General features: G+C 36.2%; 1 protein-coding gene across 1 annotated transcript in view; it reads right to left on the bottom strand.

Moving 5' to 3' along the window:
• Nucleotides 1-25574, bottom strand: part of ANK3 (ankyrin 3) — a gene marked incomplete at its 5' end in the record, with an annotated part of 310179 nt that overhangs the window by 29730 nt on the left and 254875 nt on the right. Inside the window, 10 exons of the mRNA XM_084245456.1 lie at nt 2718-2799; nt 3861-3887; nt 4328-4450; nt 5639-5764; nt 6429-6657; nt 7201-7297; nt 8321-8528; nt 10227-10438; nt 11801-11914; nt 13494-13528. Coding sequence (XP_084101582.1) covers nt 2718-2799; nt 3861-3887; nt 4328-4450; nt 5639-5764; nt 6429-6657; nt 7201-7297; nt 8321-8528; nt 10227-10438; nt 11801-11914; nt 13494-13528 — 1253 coding nt within the window. The remainder of the gene's footprint in view (nt 1-2717; nt 2800-3860; nt 3888-4327; nt 4451-5638; nt 5765-6428; nt 6658-7200; nt 7298-8320; nt 8529-10226; nt 10439-11800; nt 11915-13493; nt 13529-25574) is intronic.

Genomic DNA, 25574 nt, shown 5'->3' with positions numbered 1-25574 from the left:
GTGTCTTCCCAGAATATTCTTAGGACTCATGGATAGCCCACACACTGGAGTAGCCATGAGGTAGACCTGTCTCTGAGAAAGATGGCTTTCATATCTGTTTTTTTTCTGGCAATGGGACAAGAAACACACAAATGAGGTAACACACTCACTGGGGGAGAGCAAATACACACTTGTCCTCTCTACTTCTACAACCCTAGCAGACAGACTGAGCTGGTCACAGAAAACTGCACTGCCTGACAAGAGCTAAAGTTCTATGTCAAAGGTGAGTAGAGTACAGTCTCGCTGCCAGAAAGCACTGGTTCAGAATAAGACTGCAATGCAAAGAGGAAATGAGAAGATGCTTCATGTTTTATGCTCCTCTTCATGCTGTGCTCGTGCATTGCTACAATCCAGTCCTTGGATCAACAGGGTGAAGATTTTCATTCCTAGTGTACATTTAAATTCAAACATTCAGAACATATCCTTTTCTAGGTTTATATAGTATTCTAAAGAAAAGTGGAATAACTAAGGAAAAACTCACCCATTCTTTACCCCTCCTCGCCAAACATCTCAATGTTATATTGTTTAACTCTTTTGGAAACACCACACTGCAAACAGAAGGTTTGGGGATTCCTTCAATTCAGTAATTTGGGCTTGATCCGATGTCTCAATATTTTTTAGAACTATCAGAAATTGAAAAGCATCTCATTTACCACTAACTGCTGGCTCTATCAAGCAAAGAAATCTTCTGAACATCTGTGACTTTTAACTTTGCATGAAGTAGCCAACTTGCTGATCACTTACACATTTTATGCCTTAATGACACAAGTTTTTGAAATCCTTTATAACAAAGGGAATGTCTGAATAGAAGGCACTGATTTATACCAGATTATTTTTTGAGGAGTGGGGGTTTGGAAAGGGCAGGTGGTGGCAGAAAAGCTTCATTTACTTGGAATTGTAAAACTAATTCAATTGTAAAACTAATTATAAAACTAATCTACTAATTGTAAAACTAAAGGGTCTGGCACTTTCTTATAGTCCCTGCGTATTAATCCTTTCCATTTCTCCATTCACCACCATCATGCTTCCTTTCATAAAACAGATACTAGGATCCTTTTCTTTCTATCAAAAGTCAAGGAAGAGAAGCTACATATGCCTTGACTGAGCTAATAAAAAAAATAGCAACTATGTTCAGTTGACTTAGCACACACCTGACTTTACAATTCAGACAGTCCCCCCACAAAATACCTTAGAGTCTAGAATCAGATGGGAGCTTGTCTGCCCAAAAGTGCAGCTGACCTAAAGTTGTTTCAAAAAGCCTCCCCCCCAACTGATGGATGTTGTCTGGAGTCCCATCCAGTTATGCAGTAAGGGCCTTAGCGCTCTGACAAAATTGTATCCCAAGCAAGAATTCAACTGAGCAGACTTAGTTGTATTGAAACACCATCTAGTTGGACACTCCCACACTTCTTCTGCTTTATAGCATAAAGGAAGTGAACTGACGTTTTGGAAGAATTGAAACAATTTATGCTAAAGAAAAAAATCTGAGATCTAGAAGAATATCTCGAGTGTGACAGGGTTTCTCTGTTAGGCTCCTCGTTTTGTGTCTGAAGATAAAAGCTTCCCTAGTGGCCAGGGAGCTAGATCTAGAGGATTATGCTAGGACCTTCTGAGCAGGGCAGTGGAGTAGGTTCTGCCTCCACATTTCCTATGCTATGTTGACCCACAGAAATGTGAATTCAGGAACAGTGGGCAAAGCCAAAGTTGTGGCTTTTACTGGTAAATGTCCAATTCTCCCTGAACTCAAGTTACTGTGAAAAATGGGAAACAGCTAGAGACAATTAATTTTATAATTTTTTTTTGCATAAATCTTCTCCTGATAGATATAGTGGCACCACTCTACATCGATTAAACCCAGTGCAGCTCTCAGTACTCCTAGTTCCTAGTGGTGGAGAAGGTTATTTTGAGGGCTGTAGTGATCATCAGAGGTGATGACCATAAAGATGAAAGGAGGAGAGGGAGGAGGGTAAGGGAAGCAGAGAGAAAGAGAATGAATGAATAAATATAATTGAATGAATCTATTCCTTAATACTTGTATGTCAGTTAGCAATGAACCAAAGCAATCATGGCAGAAAGAAAGGGTTTAATTGGTCTAGTGAGGATTAGCCACAGAACTGATATTAACAAAGTATGGGTGGAGTGGGCAGAAGGAGGCAGAAAAGTAAGGGGGAAATAAGAAGTCAGTAAACGAGTACTATCTCAAGAAGGCAGGAAAATACAATTCTTGCATTGTGGGAAGGAAAGAGTGAGGACTAAGAAATAATGACCTGCCTATATTAAGAAAAAGGAGATGACAACAAAAATAATTTATACTCTTTCTATTACTCCAAAGAGATGGTAAATATTCTCTCTTCTGAGCACATACAGCATTATCTCTTAGCACAACCAATAATCCAAGTGAAACTAAGGTTTTAAAAGACAAGTAACAGATGTTTCTATCTTAGAAAATAGCTAATGCCTTTATAAAATAACTGTTTTGAATTTATGATCTAGGGATGTTTTAATCCCCTATCTTCAACTATGTACTATGTAATATTTAGATTACATGGTAGTTTTCCTGTAGGCAATTTTTCTTTTGCAATTGGGTTTTCAATTGATCCCCAAATTCAGTTTGTATAGAAAAAATGTCTCTTCTTATAAAATTCCACATAGATTAGTAAATGTGTTAGAAAACTCACTCATTCCAGGTTCAGTCAAGTAGCTGTAGCGCTTACGTAAAGCTAAAGATGCAAAGCTTTGCCGTCTATCTGCTTTCTCGGTCTGAAAAAGAAGAAATAGGGAGACTACATCCAACTTTCTGGTGACATTTTTGTAGTTTTGAAACATTTTGTAGGCATGTTGATATCTTGTTTATCCTTATTTTTCTTCTTAGATATTTTCCTCTTGAAAATGTTAATTTCTTACCGTGATTCTACCCCACCCCAATTGTCTCAATCCAAGAACCATCATTCAGCAAATATTAGAGCACCAACACAGCAGACTACAGGAAACTACAAATAAAAGACGAGCATTACAGAGACTTCTGATGCTGAACAATAAATATTTCCAAATTCAATCCTATTGAAAGCACATATATCACAATGTACACTCACTTTCCTGTGAGTACATTAAAGAAAAAAGGCACACACAAGTTTATTATTCCAGTTTTGCTGTTTCTGTATGTTAATAGGCATAAAGTGCAGATGAGGAGCTTGAAAACAGGTTAATGATTTTATCAGATACAATGTACTGAGGCTTAAGATTGATGATTCCTAGTATTGCTGAGATAAGAGTTTTAAAAATCCAATTATCATATAACCTGGACAAATATTAAGCAATAACTTATAAGGAAAAAAATCACTCAAATTTATTTTATTGAATAACTATACCTTTAAAAATGGCCAAGACACTTTTCTATAAATAGAATATCAAATATTTATCAGTAGCCATTGAACATTTTATTTTATATTATATAAAACATATGTTGATTTGTATAGTAAAATTTTATGTTATCCATGATCTTGATTTAAAAGTTAGAACACAGTGAAAACTAGGTAAAAATACACTCAAATGTATATTTACACATGCCAATTTATCATATTTAAAATTTTTAAAGCTCTTTAGTTCTGTAATTTTGTTGATTGCACTGAAGTAGTCTTATGAATATGTGGAGAAGAAGTGAACCATGCTTTAGGAAAATTGCCCTTTTGCCTGACTTAAGCTAAGATCTACAAACATATAGTTAATACGTTTCCCACACTTCAGCCCTCTGTAACTTCTTTTATACAGATTCAATTTCTATTCTAGCTCTGATAGAGTAAAAGCAGAAGTGTTCATATTACCTCATCATCTTGATCTGACTCTGTCTCCTTTTGGTTCCAAGATGCATTGCAGAGACAAGGAATATTATAATGGACAGCAGGGAAAAGAATATCAGGATATGAAAAGGACTGAGTAGGGGGCACAAAAGGCAAGCTGATTTAGAAAGCAAAGCAAATCAAAGAAGCCAACAAAAAAAAATACCAAGAACTATACATCCACGGCAAATCAAATATGTGACATAATTTGAAAGCATAAAAATCTATGAACTACCAGCAGAAGCAGAAGCACTACACAGAGGACTCCACGATACAAACCATAAGAATTTGACACCACAGTAACAAGACTTAGTCAATCTACACAAAGAGACTAATAAAACTTGAGTTTTTAAGCTTGAATCACTTTACAAAGCATTCCTTAATTGCATACCAAAAGCCCTTTCTTCACAACTAGGGAAAGAAAGTTAAGATAAACCAATATTAAAAGATACCTTTTTATGTGCTGGCAGAGTGATATTTAAGTTGCAAACAGCTGTTTGAGGCAGTCCTTTTGTTGTCTTTGGTTCTTTCAGAAAAGACAGACGACCACAGGGCTCTTGGCTGGTGTCTCTAATCTATAAGAATTTAGGCAGTTGACAGTTATAGAAAAAGACCTTTCTGAGAACTTCTGAATACTGAGCATATTTGTTTTTTTTTTTTTTTAAGATTTATTTTATACAAGATCCGGGGTACAGGCTGGAAGCGTGGGAGGGTGAGAGGATTCACCAAAGACAGAGCAGGGAGTAAAACAGGCAGACAACAGAAATACACTGCTGAGGGGAGCAGAGGGCGTGACAGGAGAGGTCTGTTACGCCCTGTGGGTAACTCCGCAGCCGGCGGGGATCGAACCGGCACTGCAGAGGCTGTGGACAGCTTCACAGCGTGGCGCTCAACCCGCTGCGCCACCGGGAAGGCCCACTGAGCATATTTGTTTTATGGAGCTCTTTGAGAAGCAGGAAAAGTTGATGATAACAATTACATGACAGCCAAGGTGGTCACATTTAAACTCGGTAAGATTGAGAATGCCCGATTCCTAGTCTAGCACAGGGCTGTCGCATCTGCTTGTCTTATCCTGACAATCCGTTGTGTAGCTTGGGTTATAGGCATGTTCTTCCTGCCCAATAACTTCTTTTTCTCAAGGATTCAGTTTTAGCAAGAACAATGGTAAATAATAACAGTAACAAAATAATTGTTTATGTCTTTCTGTTCTCTGAGGAAGATGATGATCTCTTCAGAATATCAGAAATGGAGATGAAACCTGAATTCTGAATCTGATCTATCGTACTGATTTACAAATATTTTTTAAAGATATTTTTATTATTTATACATAGAAGAACTGGGGTATAGGCCAGAGGTATGGGGGGTGAGAGTATTCACCAGAGTCAGAGTGGGGAGCAGAACAGGTGGATTTACTGAAATACACTGCTGGGGGGAGTAGCAGGAGAGACAGGAGAGGTCTGCTGTGCCATGTGGGTTAGCTCCCTGGCAGATTGAACTCATGCTGCAGTGGCTGGGGATAGCTTGATAGCGCTGGTACTTTAACTGGGGGGAGGGCCCTGATTTACAGCAGGAATTAACCAGATAGGATGCATTTTATTATTCTGACTGGAAAGTATACTTGGGTAAAACTAGAACAAAATCTGATCCTGTTTGTATGAATTCAAGTTTGGTGGGATATTACAATCGATATGTCAGTAGAACCATTTCATTTATTTATGAAATTTTTTTTCTTTAATTCACAGTTTCTGTTAAAGATGATTTACCTTGATGGAAAATGGCAGTCTATTTTCTTTGAAAGCATAAAAATTAAAAACAAGTTGCTGTCCTCCTTTGGTAAGTGGGGCCAGATTTCCATAACAATCAACATAAATAGGTTTTCCTTCCAGAACCTTTTAGAGTAAAAGAAATGTATAATTTAATGTTAATTTGAGTTGAAAGGACTCTGAGATTTTAAGCTGCATTAACACTAAATGACTGATAGGTTTCTATGTCACATAGGTCTCTTTTATAAGAAAATTACATCTATGGAGACTTTGCCGCAAAAAGAACTTTATTAGCTCACAGTTCAAGAGTTGTAATTGGAATCCATTATCATGGACAAGTTTGGAAAAAGAATATATATATACTTACTTCTATTTCAGCAAGTTTAAACACATTTGAAAAAGTGCCTAACATTGTCTTCATATACTTTGAAAAAAAATTTTTGGACTCTTAGATACTTATCCCATGACTGGATTTGAAAAAGAAAATCATGGTAATGTGTGTGGACAGAGACCAAAATAAAGTAACACACGTAAGTCACAGCAAAATGGAGACCAGGACTTAGCTGTCGCCATGACTTAGATTCGTTAGTCCTACATCCTAACAAATGAAGACAACCTCAAACAACATACAAATCTCTAGTCATTTATAACAATTTGAAAATTATCAAATTTTTTAAACAAAAACTAAAATCAGTAATGTCCTTCTATTTATAGTGAGTACATTTATGGCCTCCCAAGTAAAACCCCATTCTGGGGGATATAATTAAATGAACTTGTTGTAAACAGGTACCTCAATATCTTTGCTTCTAGCAACCTCCTCAAAATTCTCTTGCTGCTCTAAAGTTTTGTCCACTTTGTCATCTGTCATGCAGAAACATCGCAGGGAGGATTCTACAGGGTCATTCATTTTGGCAAAAACCACAAACTTGGCCATGTATGGAACACATATTAATTCTCTGTAAAGTTGTGTGGCTAACCCCACAGTTTCTAAAACTTGATGGCAGTCTGCAAGCCAAAATCTGAGAAAAATAAAAAAACAGAAGTATGAAAACAAGGTGATCTGAAGCCAAAAATCACAAGATAACAGTATTTATATATAAGCCAAAACACTAACTTGTTAATTTAAACAGCAAAGATGTTTCCTCTGTTTATCAAACACAGAAACCCCACATTTATTCTGTTATAATTTTGCTAAGGGTTTTTTTCTCTTTTCCATAAAATTCCTGTTCCCCTCCTTTCTACTCCCAACTAAAGAGTTTACATTTATGCACTATTGGAAAGAGCAAGAATTTTATGGGTGATAACGGGACAAAAAGGAAAATCCTATCAGTTTTTATGAAATGATAAGAATTTCTACTGGCAGAATCAAGTCTTGTACCCGTAGCTTCCTGTGAGGTGAATAAAACAACCTATCCTACTGAATTTTAAGTTTCTGAGTCAGATCCAACTTCACCATTAAAATAAAAAAATAACCATTATACTGGTATTGAGCACAATTTTTACTCTGCAAGAGATAATAAAATGAATTCTTCAGTGCTTTTTCGAATCCTTTATTTCCATACCTGGCCGAAACATTGGTTGTAAAAGAGACACAATCCTTTATAAATGTCAAAGGAGTTGTTCCTGTGATGTCTTCCCACTGAGCAGGTGAGGTGCCCCCTGAGGAAATAGTAGCAGAGACTTCATCACACATGGGAGATGATCCTTGTCAAATTTTCATCCCCATCCTGTCCTTCCTGTGAAGCCAGTGACTTGCAAGACTTCACCAATTCAGTGAACTATGTGTATAGAAGGTAGTTTTCCTCTCCAGACTTTTACCTTATTGTGATTTCCTTGTAAGATTATGTTTTTTCTAAAATTACTCTTCAGTTTATTTGGGTAGGAAGGAATGAGTTAAATTGGTGCAAAAACAATTTATAATTCTGTTTTTTTTTTAAGTGCAGAGATTTCAAATAAACCAATATAATTCATTTATTTTTTAAAAAGGCAAGCTCTATCAAAAAAGTTAAGAGGCAGTTTATTTTGTACTGACTAAACCATTGAGTTTTCTGGGAAAAAGGAGGAATCAATAATTAAAATTACTCTTTAAAAATCCAAAGATAAAACCAACCTATTTTAATCTTTGACTTTCAATACAAATCAGATTAGGTCAATGAAATGATAGCCTGAGTTCTGGATGCCAGGCACTATCAAAAAATGTGTTCTCCTAAGTCCTGCAGACTTAGTCTATTGGATTACACTCAGGAATAGAGAAGGTGGGAAGAACCATATTCTCCACTCTTCTCTGCTCCTGGTGCTGGGGTGGGATGGGGAGGGGTAAGCTCTGTTTTCTGAAAAGTCCATCTGTTTCCTTTCATCTAAAGGGTATTGCTTGGTCCATCAATTCTAAGACACCAAAAGACTACTGGATATTCCAGTAAACTCCATAGCACCTCAATAAACATAAAAGCATGCTCTTACTAAAGTTAATAGGAAAAATTATATTGCTAAATTTTAAATGAATCATGATAAGAGCATCTTAAAGAAAGGGTATCAGGGATAATGGAGATGAGGTGATGGGCAATTAAATGTTTTATTCCCTTTTTGTTCTAGTTCTAATATTGGCATGATGGTTTCAAAGGTTTTGTATTTTTGTATAGAATCATTACAATGCATCAAGAGAGTATAACAACTCAGCCAAACCTGTAATGCTACAGAGGAGGCGCAGGTTAGGTGTGGTGTCCCCCTTGTATCCATTGGATACCCCTTCTCCTGAGGGTGGGGGTACAGGAATGGTCATTGTGATGGGTTTATGGAATTTTCTTCTTCTTGGTTCCACAGTGACAATTGGGCTAAACGTTGCTTTGTTTCCAAGGATCTTTTTCACAATTTCATCTGGAACAGGCTGTGCCTAAGACAGAGAAGAGAACTTCAATGAAAATGGACATTTTTTTGCCCTCATAAAACAGTTGATTTTTTTGAGCAAGAAAGGTAAAGAAAAAGAACCCCACAAAAAGATCACCATAAAGAAAACTTTTTTCTTCTTCATCCTTTCTTACTATTTCAGATAGACATAAAAATGTGGACTCCCAGCCCCTCTGTTCTCAAGGATGTTATCTTTGTGCCCAGAATTCCTGCTTGTCAGCTAGGTGTAGGGTTATACAGGGGGCTTCTCATCAAGGACAAAAGTCCTGGTATGAGGAACATACTGGGAAACCAGAATTTGCTAACAGCAGGCAGATATTAGACTAGAGATAATATACTTAGACTGGCAGGAATAATGGAGCCCCGCAGGCAGTAGTCCTTGGTCACTCCACCCTAGTGTATATCTCTAGTCACACACCCATACATGTATATTTCTTATGTACATGCCCCACTTTTGTACTCAATGTTAATAAATACGAGACTGTCTTTGGATCGGGGCTGCCCCTCTAGGCTTCTCATTGCTCCTCACAGACTTTGAGTAATCATTCCCTCATGCCATGCCACTTCTGACACTGCTTCCTGCAAGGCTACATAAAAACACAACCTAACAATGTAGCAGGAACTTGTCAGCCAGAGTATTTTCCCCACCGAATATGGTCTACATGATTATTCGCGAGAGGGTATCAAATCTCACAGCAGAGAAGCTGCTTAGTCTACACCTAAATAAAGGACAGCAAATGTTGACTTCAGTATATTTTAAACCAATGCAGGCCATTTGGCCAAACATCACAAAAGCAATATGTACTATGTAATAGCTGAGGCTTTCAGAGTCATGTAACAAAAAAGGCATTCAAGACTGCAACGGATTTGGATTCTAGTCTACCAAGCCAAACCTCTTTTTGGTTTCTTCCCTATACAGTAAAATATTCAATATGGGAGACAGTGAGAGACAGTTTCCACCACTGAAATGTAGGTGTTTCCTGAAGGCCTTCCTAAGACTGACTGACAGAAAGATGTATCCATCACAGGGCATGAGAGTCAGCCCACAAAAGAAGAACTTTCATTGAAACTACTTTTTACACATTAATGAACACCACAAATTAAGGGTTTTTTTTTTTTTTTAGGTTATTTTCCTTATTCAATAAGAAAACAAAGAACTAGTTAAGGTCTAACTGAAATTAATAAATATAAGAAAGGACATTCTTGCCAAGATTCTCAGTCAGGTTTCCAAACTAAAATGAGCTCCAATTGGTTTGGTTAAAATCTGGCATTTATGATTTACTTAAATCAACCCCATATTTGAAAACTTACAAGTTTCATTATTACTTTTGCCTATGATGTGGCATAATAGAAACCAAACCAATCATAATAGAAACCAAATCACTTGATTGATTAATGGTATATTCTTTGGTGTTTTTGTTGGCCCATAAGGTGAATGACATATAATTTAAAAAAAGTTATCCTTCATTAGAAACCGAGTGATACTTTTAAATGAAAACCCTAATAATAATAAGCCAGTGAGCTAACTTTCCATTTACTGCTTTTCATCTGAGATGGATGAATTTCCAAAAGGTCTAATGCTGTGATTAGCAATATTGTTAGGATGAATGCTGAAAATCGTTCAAAGCAGAACTTGCTCCTGTGCTCTCTACACAGAAGGAAAGCAACTTTTTGTCCACATTACCTGCAGGCCTACTCGAATTCTTTTGGTTAAAGCACCCTCTGGGAAAGAAGCTTGGACAAGGGGCACAGTGGTGCTGCTCAGAATTCCACCTTCAGGACCTATCTGGTTGCTTTCCTGCTTAATCCGTGAAACCACTGCAAAGTACTGGGGGAAATCTTTTGTGATGATCCTGCAGATCCGCTTCTTCCCTAATTCCTCTGGGCTGTCAAGTTCTGAAAAGACAAAAGAATGAAAAGCCATGAGAAATAGCCTCTTGATTCTATGCTGTGAAACAAGGTGTAATTTTGATGGTTATAATTATTTTTATTCAGTAGTCCAGATAGTTTTTACTATAAAAATGATAGTGACTTAAACTAGTACCTATCTTTGTAAAAAATATTATAAAGCTATTTTTATCTTTAAAAACAGGCATTTTACTGCCAATGGACACATTATTCTTCAAGAAAGGGGACATTCCGTGATTATTTCCAATAATATGCTCTCAAGCAGCTGGAAAAAAAGTAGGGCCTCACAGGAAGTGAATAAAGACTTACATACATTTGACCTCTTCTAGAACTGGTAGCCTAATTTAATTGAATTGTGGTAGGTTAATTTAATTGAAATGAGTTTTTATAATATATGGAATAATATTTGAGATTAGTAAGAATATTTAGCAACAGTAGATTGGCAAGAGAATTTATCTTATAAGATATTCAAACTAGAAGCTTTATAAAACAGTCATATAGAAAAAACATAAAAGAATATAAGAAATATAAATACATAAAAGAATCAAAAGAAAGGGGACAGGAATTAAGAACTATATATATGTATACGCATATATAGTATATATGTAAGACCATATATATCTCCTTTTATATATGTATTACATTTAAAATGATATATTCAAATCAAAGGGATATATTTAAATTTCAAGTCAATGGAAAAATATGATTTATTTAGAAGATGATGTTGACAGAATCCTGCTGGATAAGAGACTTAACTACTTAAAATGTTAAAATTTTACCAAAGGAAAATCAAGAGATTATGTTTTACCATACTTCGGAAGGTACTGATGAACCCATGTAAAGTGTACAAGGTGAGGGAAGAAACAATGGCAGAGCAACATAAACTGGAAACCCAAAAGCCTAAAATGCATTTTGAACTCTATAAAAATGAATTCTTTTCTGTGACAATATGATAACCTTGAAAACAAAACAAACTGGAGAAGATAGTTGTCACACATTTCAAACGATTAAAATGCTCAATGCCACTGGCAGCAACAAGGTAAGACAATACAGTACGTCAATAGAAAATATCTTGCTGTTATAGAGAGGCAATTCACAGAAGTTGAAAAATGGTCAATAAACATATTCAAGTGTTCAAACTTGATAATTTCCTATACTCATCTTTGGTGAGATTAAAGACCAATAACATCTTGTCCAGAGGAAATTTTGGAAAAACAGATGTTTTCATTCATTGCAGGTGGATGTGAGTGGCAAAAATCTTTTGACAATGTCATTGGGTATCATCTAATCAAAATAAATATGCCTATTATCCTTGGACCCAGCAGTGCCATCTGCTGATGTCTTTCTTACCAGCACACGCAGCACAGCATTCCTTGTAATGACCAGGCTTGAAGGAGTCTGCATTCCCATCAGCAAGGGAGTGGTAAGAGAAATCATGGTTCACCCACATTCTAGACACTGCAGCTAGGAAACGGGATGGGTCACACACATTCAGTTACCAAGTATTTACTGAGGACCCACTGTGTGCAGGCACTGGTCTTATTACTGCAGATACAGTAGAGAGCAAACTATGGTCACTGCTCACAGAAGGATTACCTTCTAATAGGCAGGAACACAATTCACTAAACAAAAATGAAGCAGCCAACAGACTGACCAGGGAGAGAGGAGAGGATCTTATTAAAAGGGGATGAGCAGGGAAGACCTTTCTGAAGAAGCAACATTAGAGGAGAGATCTGAGGGAGGGAGGAAGCCAGGAAGGTACTGATGAACCCATGTAAAGTGTACAAGGTGAGGGAAGAAACAAGGGCAGAGCAATATGCCCTTTCCTATGCCCAGAACATAGGAAAGATCCTCTTTAGGGGAAAAATGTCATCTGCACTTTCAGATATTTTTATGAGAAATTTGTAGAAGAACCAGTCTAGGCTGTTAGCACTGGTTAATTCAGAGGATTGGGGCGGAGAAGGGAGAAGAGACTGGGGACTAAGAGCATCATCTGAGGGTTTATACAACTGGGGTGGGTTTACTTATTACGAAATGAAGAGAAAATCCCAGACTTTGGGGAGGACTGTGGGTTTTATTTTTGTTGCTTACCACTCACATTTGCATCTCTTCACGGTCCTGATACAACACCACACACGTTCTACTGTCACTTAACTACAAACATGTCTGCCTCCTTTACTCTCACAAGATTCATAGGGCTGAGATCATGGCCTATTCCAAACAGAAGTTTCTAGAATGCTAAAATGAGTGATTAGGAAACTGGATCAGTGATATCTCATGTTACAGCTCAACCACTGCACTTTGAGATGGGGACACCAAACTATCAACTAAGAGAAATAGTGTTCATCCTAATAGAGTTCAAAGTGAACTGGAGTTTTGGTCTTTTTTTGATATTCATCTCCTTCCCCTCAATCCTGTTCAGACCAAAATAAGTGAGAAAGGTATATTTTACTTTCTGAAGAAATAAGACGTAAAGAGTTAAAAAAAAAAAAAAAAAAGGTTGGTACTGTGAAAGTGGAAGAAATCAAAATTTTGCTCAGGAAAAAATTCTGGGGAAGTTTTTATCTATTCATCATGACTGTTATGAAATTACAGTCTTCAAACCAGGCTGTTAAATGCAGTTTAACAGACTATATATCCTGGAAGTGTAAAATTTACCCAGGATCCATCTGGACCCACCAGAGGAACTAAGGCAACACAGAGGGTGGGGGGCAGGAATCGTCGTAACATGCACTTTTTAGCTGTGTGCAGGTGAGTGTAGTGGGTGTATGCACAGACACTTGTGTAAGTTCAGGGTTGAAACAGCCATTATCACCTGTGGAAAGCATAATAGCCACGAATGGCAAGACTGACACTGTGTAGAAGCAGCCTGGCCGCACTGATGCTATTACCTTTGGCAAAGCATTAAATCCACTCCAAATATAAAGTGAGCATCCACTCCAGCAGCAGCAGAGAGAGGTAAATAGGCCAGCTCAGATTTCTCACTCCATGCACAAAACTCTTTAAGGACTTACTGTTCTGGGACCCTCAGTATTGTACTTACTCAGTTCTATAGCTTTTAGCCATTCTGCTAAATGGCTAAAATGTACATAATTATTGATTTTTAATGTGTTTTCACAGGTATTTTGAAGGTAAGTCTCAACCAAAAGACACAGTAATGTGGGAATTTTAGGCCCTAGGGCTCCCTTTATCACTCTATGACTAGAATCACATGCATGTATTTTCTTTTTTGAATTATTTAGTTTCCCAGGCTTCTATATGATGAAAGGAGAAAGGAGATTTGCCTTTAACCAGGCTATATTCTATATATAAATGTAAATGTGAATGTAAATTATTTTAAGCTTTTTTCCTTAGAAAAAAAGTCAATGGAAATAATAAAAACTACCAAAAAAAGACATATTTGTTTATAAAAAGCATCATCTCTTCAGAGTTGCTGCTGAAGGCAAAGCTATTAGATTCTTGGATATTTGCATAAGTAAGAATAAATAATATGGATAGTAGGTAAATATAAAAAGGCAAACAGATGAAGTGAAAACCAGATACTAAAGTTATTATGAATCTTTATGGCTTGAAAACCTATTACAAGACCTAGCTGGCTATCAGTAAGACGGAGGTTAAGTAAATTAAGACAGTCAAACTCTGGGCTACTGTGCAGTACTAGAAAGAGTGGGACAGAGTATATGTTCTAATATATAAAACTCCAAGGCATATTAAATGAAAATGTCACAAAAAGTATGATCTTCCAGTAACTGATGAATCAATCTTTAAAGACCTATGTGTAAATTCCTATAATTTACATAAAAACTAGGGGAATGAAAACAGAGGAAAATGATAAAACTTATTATAAGGAATGTATGCTTAAATATTATCATTTAGTAATAAATACTACTAGTATTGAATAATAACAATATACACACACATACTAAATAATCCAATTATATTTTAACAGATTCAGCTCAGGCACATGTTTTTCTCTTTTTACTTTTAGAGAAAGGAAACTGAAATATAATAATGAAATGACCTCAGCTGAATGTTTGAAGCAGGAAACTAAAGACCAGGTGGTTAGAGAAGGCACAAGAGGGAATGAAGAATGAGCTATTGACCTTCAACTACAGTGAAGTCCTGACTTGTGTCCACCTCACCCAGCATCATGAACCCTGCCCCCAAGGCTTTTGTTCCACTGATAATTTTGACAAATTATTTGTGTATATTAAAAATATGATTTTATTTTCATAAAATTTGAAGTCTTAATTATTTTACTCTAAATGACGTTTGATATTGAGGCCTGGCATAGTGTAACTGCTGAATTAGAATCCACTGTATTATGAGACTCACACTTTTTATAACAACAGTATAATTCTTTAAATCATGCTCTAAAATATATGTAGTAGTAGAGACTGGCTTTTCTTTACTCTTTCAATAGATTTTTTTTTAAATATTGTATATGTATGTTCTAGTCTTCCTACTTCCTAGCCCACACTGGTCTATTATGTCCATCTATTTATGAGTCAGAAATTATTCTTGAATGAATATTTACCCAAACTGAATTAAAAACTCAGAGGCTATAAACCTCTTTGGCAATTTCTGTGTTGCAAACTAAAAACTATCTCAGAGAGAGAAGATTTCCAGGCAAATAGCAATGAAGTCTGACAATATATAACTGAACGATACCAATGATGTTCTTTCTAGAACTGAATTTATGTAGGTTTAGATTTTAAAATGATGTACTACTTCAGCCAAAGAAGCAAGAATATACTAGTAAGAATCTTTGCTTTGTTCTCACCATTTACATATGGAGAGAAGCCCAACAGCAAAATCTAAGCATAAATGTGATATCACATCCATAGCCAAAGAGCCCCTGACTGCTATTACAGCTTGTCAGAAACTGGCAAGACCACAAGCAGCACCAGGGCTACAAGTTAAAAGCACAGAGACCCAGACTTCTCTCAGGGAGATCCTGACTTGGCCAGATGGAGAACCTAAAAATCTGTTTTTCACACTGAATTTAGGTGACTTTATGATTTGATATATTTGGGAAACAAGGTCTTTGTAGGCTCCTACCCTAGATCTGTTCTTAATTCAGAACCCAAATGATTAAAAGCACAACAGGGCCCTATATAAAAACATTTCATATTGCTCAATATGAGAGGAGCTTATGGGGCAACAATAATTACCCATTGCTTTTAAATAGTTTTTTTTTTTTTTTACAAGGATACACTAAGCCACAGCTACAAAATTAAAAGAGAAAAGGCGTTAGTGACAATAAACAATTAAACATAAACAGAAGACTTCTTACTTTTCAGGGTGATTTATAATGCCACATACTATAAAAGGATGCCCAAATCTTAAGCAATCGCCCTCATCACAACTCGAGCTATTTCTTTCTCCCCAGCTGTTATTAGTAAAGTTTTTGCTAAAAAGAAGATTAAAGGGAAAAGAAAAATAGGTAGTTCTGCTCTGGAGGAAGGTTAACATTTACACTTACTGAATGTCTACTTGTGGTGGGGGTGAATTACTATTTGACCCACATAGCAGTTTGGCAAAGTAGGTGTCTGCAGTCCAGACAGGTTAAGGGACTTGCCCAAACTGACTTAGCTGTTTTAGAGTTGAGATTAGAACATAGGTCTTGGAAGGGAGCGTGAGGGGGAAGGATGAAGTCACACAAATATGGATTTCAATCACTCAGCACAGTGTCTTTGCAGACTGCCTGGCACATGGGTAGTGGTTGACAAATGCATGAGTATGGGATGGATTTGCAAAAGGCCTGATGCAAAAGATGACATGACTTCTTACTGGCCCATTCTCCAAGTCCATTGATTACAGTGGACTTTCTGTTGTGCTAGAAATGGAAGCTGATAGAAGCTTACTTATATCACTGATAAAGGATAAATTTCTTAAGTACCTTGTAGCTCTTTTTTTTTTTTTAAATAAAAGGTGGGACAGTATTCTCTGAGATTTTACAAAAAAAGCACTAAGGGTGATAAAATGTTTTACAAATATAAATGGTTACAGAGATCATAATATAATAAATGGCAGGATTGAAATCATGTCTCCATTAAATGAGATACTCTTAAAACCTTCAAATGATTGTCCTGATTAGTTTTGCCACACTCTTACATGTACCTGTTGAAATGTCTCCACAACTTAGTCAAATGGGGATGTCATTCTCTTTCCCATATCAAATTTGTTTTCTAAAGTCTGTTTGTGACCTGATCAGGATTGAGTATGTAAGTCTATAGAAACTATACAACTTCAAGGTTTCATAAAAGATGATTTCAAAATCTAGGGCTTAATTTTCGGTCAGGTGAATACTCTGTGCCTTTTGTTCCTGTAAGAAAGGATTATTTGATATTCAGAGTTGGGGGAAAAAATGGAGTCTTTGAATATTAGAATTCAAAAGGCCAGGCTGGCTAGGATGGGTTGTGCAATGTCACTAGACACAGGTGACCTGAGTTCAAGTTCATCTCCCAATCAGTGAGATTGGTCCTGGGACAGGTTCCTGAACTTTGCTGAGCCTTACAAGTCTTTGTCTACAAAATCTGAACAAAAGTTCCACTAGATGTGACAAATAAATTATAGAAACCCACCAGTTCAGTTCTGTTTACACAATAACTCAGAAAGGTCACATATACTTTGTAGAGTCACACAGCTTTGCAGTAGAGCCAAAGAGCCTGTCTGTGGCAGATCTAAGGTTGGATTAAAAACAAAAAAATCCCATTACCTCTGTAATGGGATAAATCTGAATTGCTATGATCTCAATGTCATTCAAATTTCACCAATCACAGAAAATTAAATATCAGATAAACCAGGAAAAAAGAGGAAATATATGCAAATTAAGTGTAAAACAGTGGAACAATTGAGCATACTGTAATATAGTCCATGAAATATTTCAGAAAATTATACTCATCTCTCTATAATTTAAAGTTCAGCTCCATCAGAATATGCAACTTTTCTAAAAAGCCATCCAAGATGTTAAAGGAAAAAAAAACCTTAAATGATACAATTTGACCCTACTTCCTCAATGTAAACATAATTTAAAAGGAAACATTTAAAATTTTTAAAACTTCATTTTGAAATAATTATAGATTCACAGAAAGTTGCAAAGCCAGCATAGAGAGGCCCTATGCAACTCTATAATTTCAGTAGTTGAGCTTATACTCAATTCTGGCTTCTGCTTAAATCTGGATCAGCATGATGTTACACTTTACCCAAGGTAGGGTCTTTATTCCTCAGATTTGCCCTATGTACCATTGCTAATAAGGCAGGTCTGGAAACAATGGTAAACATGCTTGTATTTTCCCCCAGTTTTAGCACTCCATACAATTCTAACAAGCATCTAGCTTAAATATTGTTTTTGGAAACAATAATCATTAGGTCTTAAAACTTCTCCCCATTTCCCATTTGACTGTGGCATCTCTTTAGAAAGCTGCTTTCTCTCTTGGGTATGGATCACTGTATTATTGAGGAAATATATCACACAAAATGAGGCACATGCCTGGGTATAAGATATTCATTTCTCCATGCAACATATTATGATGAAGTGACAATAGCTAAGGGCTTCCATGAGCACTGTTAGAATAGCTGCCAAGTCTGAGCCAGTTCCTGCTCTCAGGGGCTTCACATTTCACCAAGGTAGATAGCAAATTTCCAAGTAGCTTGTTGCAGAGGTATAACCAGGTGGATCTAACTTAGTTTTGGACTTAGGGAAGGCTTCCTTTCCTTTTGTCTAGTCATCCTGGAATAATCATTGTTTTCCTTTATGATTACAGAAGCTTCACATTCTTTATATTTGCATCTCCATGTTTCTCCTGAAACATGTTCTTACATATTTGCTTACTCTTCTATTTGTACAAATAAAAATGCACTGCTTTCAGACAATGGTCCCATTATATTAGCTCCTTCAACACGTCCTGGCAAAAAATGATGAATATAAGCCTCTTCAAAATTCAGGGTCATGCATATGGTCTTTAAGCTAAACACTTCAGGTCAGTAACCAGGTGTGTGGTGCTGATACAGAGATTTCCTGACCTCCATGGGGCTGGGCTTGCTGTGTCTGGCACTAAAAGAGATGGAAACTGAGGCCCATTATCTCATACCTGCTTCACAGTCTTCAGGAGATTAGGGGCTCCATTCTGCCTTGCTTGTGGAGCAGGGTATCTGATGACATTAATTTGACTTAATGGTTCATTAAGACATGCAATTGCTGGTAAATCCATATACACAGACTTGTGAGACTGGGCATTATTTTTAAAATTTTTTTTAAAAGTAAATCTAAAAGTAAAATTAAAATTATTTATTTATACATACAAGAACTGGGATATAAGCCAGAGGTGCAGGGGTGAGAGGATTCACTACAGACAGAGTGAGGAGCAGAACAGGCAGATCTACTGAAATATACTGCTGAGGGCAGTGGGCACCAGGAGAGGTCTGCTGAGCCATGTGGGTCAGCTCCCTGGCCACAGATTGAACTCATGCCACAGTCCTTGGCGATAGCTTGATAGCACTGAGATTTTAATCTCTGCGTCACCAGGGAGGCCTGAAACTTGGCACTATTAATTAATGCTCATTGCTTTAGTCCCATTTTCATTTCCTGACTAGTAGGTATGGGGGTACTGTTCTGGTAGTTTCTTTCTCTTTTGCAATATGGTAGTCACTGTCAATTCATTTAAAATGACAGTTTCATGGCACTAGACTAAAAGCAAGTTGGCGTTTTGTTATGGTTCGTTTGCTGATTTGTTGAGGAAACACTGGTGTACACATTGTACATGTTTTAGGGGTAGGAAGAGGTATTTATGCATACCCAGTTCTTGTATGCATAAATAAATAATTTAACTTTTACTTTTACTTTTAAAAAAAATTTTAAAAATAATGCCCAGTCTCACAAGTACAGGTTCACTTCTTTGTTATGGTTTTATTAACTCTTTTTTGGTGTGCTGTTTTGCACAGCCCACCGCAATCCTCATTTGGTTGAGTTTAGTTATTACATTTTCCTCCAGATTTTTTCAAAGTTGTTACTACATTTTCCCAACAGATGGTGCTGTGTACAACAAAAAGCTGCCTATTTCACTATTGAGTTCAACTGCTTTTGCCGTCTAACCTAAAACTCTTAAGATTGCTATTTGTCTCATCTGATTAAAGTAAAAACATGTAAGTTCAACTGAAATAAACTGATGTAGCATTTTTTTAACTGAGAAAGCTGTTTCTAAAATATTGATACAGTTAGAAAATAAATTATGGAAAATTCATTTTGTCACATAACTGATTCATTCTTCTTTTCCGGCCTCAGTTTACAACTGTACCATTATTGGTAAAATTATTTAATCTTACCTGAAAGTTAAGCAATGACAAAAAGTGAGAAAATATTTTCCTATAACTTCAGCAACATTTTGTATCATTATAATTGGAATTTGAAAATAATAGCATAACGCGTATGTCCTCAAAGCCTTCTTGTGATACTTAGGCAGCAATGATTTTGATTTTAAAACCTAATAGGTGTGTTAAAACAAAGTTTATAAAATGTCCACAGCAGCACTGTCTAATAAAAATAACTCAAGCACATATATAGTTTTAAACACTCTCATAGGCACATCAAAAAATTAAAAAATAGGTAAAACTAATCTTAACAATATGTTTTATTTAGCACCCTGTAGAACTAAAATACTACCATTTCAACATGTAACCAGTGTAAAGCTTACTGGAATATATTTTGGGGGCTGTACTAAATCTTTGTCTATTTGGTGTATTTTACATTTGTAGCACATCTCAATTTATATTATCCGTATTTTAGGTGCTTTATAGCCATATTTAGCTAGTGGCTACTGTATTGGATAGTGAAGGACTTCAGCATTTCTCAAACTCTTCAGTTAGTAACCTAAGGATATAGGATTGTTCTGCTAGTAAATACTCCTGGGTCCAGCATAACCACAAACTACAAAACATCCCTTGGGGTCTGACTTCAGAGGCACAATTTTAACATGTTTAATTGAACTCTGTGAGTTTAATTAAAGTGAAATTTTAATTAAACTTACAAAATGGATTCAACTCTATGCACTTTAAAGAGGATGTATTTTAGGGGGAGGAGAATGAATGTTTGTTTTGAACTATTTCTTCTTCCGAGGAAACATGAATTGACAAGTGCTAGAACAAGATACTACGTCTGTTGCCAATGAAGCTGCTCCTGCCACATGATACCTTAGTGGTAACAGCAGGTTATTCACACTCACACCAACTCTCCCCTGTGTCATTCTAGCCTCTTCCTCAATAGAGTTTTGTTAACACACCTGCTTCATTAGCATAACCAATGAGGCTTTGTTCCCTAGCTTGCTAGTGATGGAAATAACTGTTAATTCCATCTTATTTTGCCACTATAATTTTTCCTGAATATATATATACCATATCCTTTTGAGTCATACAAGCACTATGAAGTACCTTGATTAGCAATGGAAAATTTAAATAGCAGCTGACATTTATGTGACATTTTTGTTCCATGCAACGTACTTTTTTATAGGCATCCTTAATTTGAGAACATATGGAGCAAAGAAGTATTGTAGAAAAACAACTAAATCTGGAGTCAGAAGTCCAGATTTTCGAGATCTAGATATATCTATTCAATAGTTCCTGGCTGGATGGTGGTGCTGGGTGTCATTGTCATTGGTTGTGGTCAGGCTTTCCACTAGCCCTGCTGATGTCTTTGTAAGATTTGAGAAAGGGTATTTGGTGGGCACTGAAGGTACATGGCTTAGCAACTAGACAGAGCTGTGAGCAAACTAGAAAAGAGTACAGCTTTGTCATGCAGGCCAGATGGCTTGGCAAGTGAGAGAGGCATCCTTTCAGTCCCCACTTGCTCTCTGGCACAACTGTAGGAGCCATGGAAGCCATGGCTATGATTAACATCAGCTGAGTGGTTCTCATGTATCAGGCATCATGCTAAGAGCTTGACATATAGTAGAGCTCATCTGTTCCCCATTAGTTCCCTGCGAGGTAGCTTTACTGTATAAAGTTTAGAGACACTGAGTGCTTGGTTAGGACCACACAGCTGGTATATGGAGGAGACAGGATGGAATTAGGTCTATGTGATGCCCACAGATGATGAGCCTAGCCATCACATTACACTGGACAAATCCTTCCTCCGCCTTGAAACTGTCTTTCTCTGGAGTTATTCTAATGTCTTCATTGTGTTCATACTGAACAACATATTGTGTTGTTTAGTAAAAACTAGTGATCAAAAATATTAGCTAACATGATTTTTAAATACTTGGGTATAAGATTTTTCAGAGAAGAGAGTAAAACAAAAATGGGAATGAAAGTAGTATGAGGCCTCCCTGGTGGCCTAAGGTTAAGTCTCAGCATTATCACCTCTATGCTCTGAGTTCCACTACTGGCCAAGGAACTAACCCACACATGGTGCAGCAGACCTCTCTTGTCTCGCCCACTGCTCCCCTCAGCAGTGTATTTCAGTAGATTTGCCTGTTCTGCTCCCAATTCTGTCTCTGGGGAATCTTCTCACCACCCTGCACCTCTGGCCTACACCCCAGTTCTCCTATGCACACAAAAAAAGAAGTATGTAGAACATAGAACTCATTTATGGAAAAGGGGGTTAAAAATGAAACGTGAGCTAAGACTGGGTCATTCATCATAGATGATAAAGCTTAACTGTCATGAATGAAGGAAAATAGATTAGATAATATAAAAAAAATGAATGATTTTTCTTTAAGGAAGTCATCAGTGATCTGGTCACTGATTTATTTTATGTATTATTTTCATCTTGCTAGCTTTCAACTACCCAGGAACAAGTTGTGGTGGGGGGTAGGGTAGAGAGGGTAGGCTTTAACATGAAAGCTGAAGTATGCTTATGCTTTTCTTCCCACAAGTACTTTGACATTCAAGGAAAAATAATGGTTGAATTTTTTTCAAAAGATTGATTTTTATCTTGGCAGTCTATTTGTGGAGGGGGGATTTGTCAACAAGAATGAAATATTTTTAAGAACAAGGAAAAGAATGGTGGTAAGTGGGGCTTGAAATTGGTATGAAATCTGAGTTTCATCTATATAATGTTTATAGTGGTTCTTTATTTTTTTAGTTTACTATATGAAGAAAACCACTATACTTTAGCAAGTTAGTCCTTATTTTTTTTTTTTTTTTGCTCCAGAGTGCTTGATTCTTTAAACTTGGAAATATTTACATTTTCTTTTAATTGTCTAAAATAGAACCAAAGTTCATCTGGTCTTTAAAAATGTAGTAAAGAAACTTGATCTACTATTTCTATGATAACACACAGAACCCAGGACATTGGGTCATATCCTTGTTTCTTTAAGACAGCTGACAGGTGCCCTCAGTATAAGGTTGATTTGGGGCATTGTTTGTCTGAGTAAAGGTAAGACTAATTCCTATTTGAAAATTAGTTGATTAGGAACAAAATGAAGACATATTGCAATGAAATCAAGGAATTACAGTCTAAAAATAAATCTTAAAAAATTTCAAATTCTATGCCTGCTTGATAGGTCATACTGCAATATGTATTAAAAAATAAACACTATATTATTAGCATATTTGGTATTCTTGCTAGAATTGCACTGTCAAATGAACTAGCCACTGACCATATGTGACTATTTGAAATTAATTAAAACTAAACAAATATTAAATGACTTTCCTTAGAACCACTAGTCACATTCAAGTACTCAAAAATCACATGTGTCTAGTGATCACTGTTGTTACAGAATATTTACATTATGGTAGGTAGTTCTGTTGGCAGCACTGACTTAGAATAGTCAATATTCTCCCCAGAATATTGTGACTTTCTCAGAAGATTTTTTTGAAGTAAATGATCTCTATAATTTTTTTCTCCTGTATATTAATCTTAGCAAAGCTTAGGGGTATAGGAAATACTCCTTAGGTAGCTATTTATTAAACAGAGGTTCTCCTTTCTACATATTCTCCAAGATTGAGTGAGCGCCCACATCAGCATTATGCCTGATGCTGGTGATTCAAAGATGATTAAGACATATACCCTGCCTTCAGGAGCTTAAAGTATCATGGTAGTTATCCATTAAAAAAAAAAGAAAGAAAATCCTTGTATAGTATATGCACATTTTCAAAATTAGTAACCTACTTTAGCATTTAAGAAATATTAGATACATAAAAATGTTTTGCTTATTTTTCTTAAAACAAATAATCTTTATGGAAAAATCCCTTTCTCTTATTCTCTCCATATAAAAAAAAAATCCCAAATCAGCTATGTTATACCCTAATTCAATTCACTCTCTTTGTATTGATTCTTTTCAACATTTTCATTATTTCTTTACAAATTTCTTGATAAGAAATGACCATATTTTATGCTTTAAAATATACAAAAATTAGAAATCTTAATTACCATTGCCTGTTACCATCCATCAGAAATCATTTGAAATTGTAGCTGGTATATAATATAAATATCACCATATCTATAAACACTTAATGTATGCTCATTAAATATATAACACATTTAAAATGACTATTCTTCTGGATTTTTAAATCTAGAGGTTTAAAATCTAACAATTTTCCTTGTTAGGTTTATTTCTTCTCCACAGGACACACTGTTATAAAGTAAGTAGGATAGAGTTAATAAGCCTTTTATTTATTTTTTTTTAAACACTTTTTTTTTTTTATAGAGGCATGTTTTATTTATTTATTTGTTTGTTTGTTTATACAAGCACTAGGTACAGTCAGAAGCTCGGGAGGGTAAGAGAATTCACCAGAGCCAGAGCAGGGAGCAGAGCAGGCAGAAGGAGCGAAGCACACTGCTGAGGGGAGCAGCGGGCGGCAGGAGAGGTCTGCGCGCCATGTGGGACCCTCCTCCGGTGGCTGGGGAGCAGCCGGGGATCGAACCGGCGTCGCAGAGGCCGCGGGCAGCTTCGCAACTCAGCGCTCAACCGCTGGCCACCGGGGAGGCCCTAATAAGCCTTTTAAAACAGGTAGAACTATATGTCATTCCTGTGCTACTAGTGTGGTAATCCTATATATGTTAGGTTGACTTCTCTGAACTTCAGGGCCCTCATCTATAAAGATTTAAACTGCATGCTTTGCAGAACTATGCTGTCTTTTCAATTTTCATATGTAAAGACATTCTGGTATGGTGAAGGACTGGAAGTTTTAAATAGTGATCTTTCTGTCGTATATCCACATGTTGAATCTCAAAAATTAACACCCAAAACCCATAATTTTATAATGCAATGTTACTTCAATAAAAATGTTAAGTATGATAAAAAGACATTTACCATTAATACACCATGAATGCTGGATCCAACTATTAGTTTTCTACCTTGCTATAAAGACATCTTCAATTTTATGGTTGGCTATTATTAACTGTGACTTAAACAAAACCTATGGGATGACAACTTTTTCTATAGAGTGAATATAATAATGATAATAGCTGATATTTATTAAGATCTTACTATATAACGAGGGCTTTATTTCTTAAGTACTTCACATACTTTTTTTCTCCACAGTAACCCTATGAAATGAGAAGGTACTCTCTACTTGACGGAAGTAACAGAATTATAGGGATCAAGGAACTCGCCCATGGGTATCCCTCAAACACCCTCTAGTCTGTCTAGCTCCTTTGTTCACACTCTGGAACCATGAGAGACAGGGCTGGATGTATTCTAAAAACAATGAATGAAATGCTAAAATAGAATATTTTATTGGTATGTGAATTATATCTCCAATAAAATGTGTAAGTAAACCAACTGCTGAATTCATAGTGATTTGGAAGTCAGTATAAAGATCAGGTTCAGTTTATGATGAACTTAGTCCCTAGTGGTTTTATACATTTTTTTAGAAGAATCTGCATCAAGTAGCTAAGCTCAAAACAAATCTATTCCTAATGCCTACTAAGAAAAAGAGCTGTGATTCTAAAGCTTGGACATCCTGAATGTATGTAAGAGGAATACTTGCCTACATATCCATTTATCAGTGTCAGATCAAAGAATTATTGGAGCACCACAGACTCCAATAATTAGCCTGAACCTTACTGCTTAAAAACTGATTATAAAGCAAGAGAAATTAAAAATTCATAAACTATTTCACATAATCTGGAGAAAACCTGAATGAGATGAAAGGGTCTGGAAATAATAATTCCAGAAATAAA

The sequence above is a fragment of the Talpa europaea genome (genome assembly GCF_964194135.1).
Source record: "Talpa europaea genome assembly, chromosome: 10".
NCBI classification, from domain to species: domain Eukaryota; kingdom Metazoa; phylum Chordata; class Mammalia; order Eulipotyphla; family Talpidae; genus Talpa; species Talpa europaea.
This window is presented reverse-complemented; position numbering and strand designations above follow the sequence as displayed.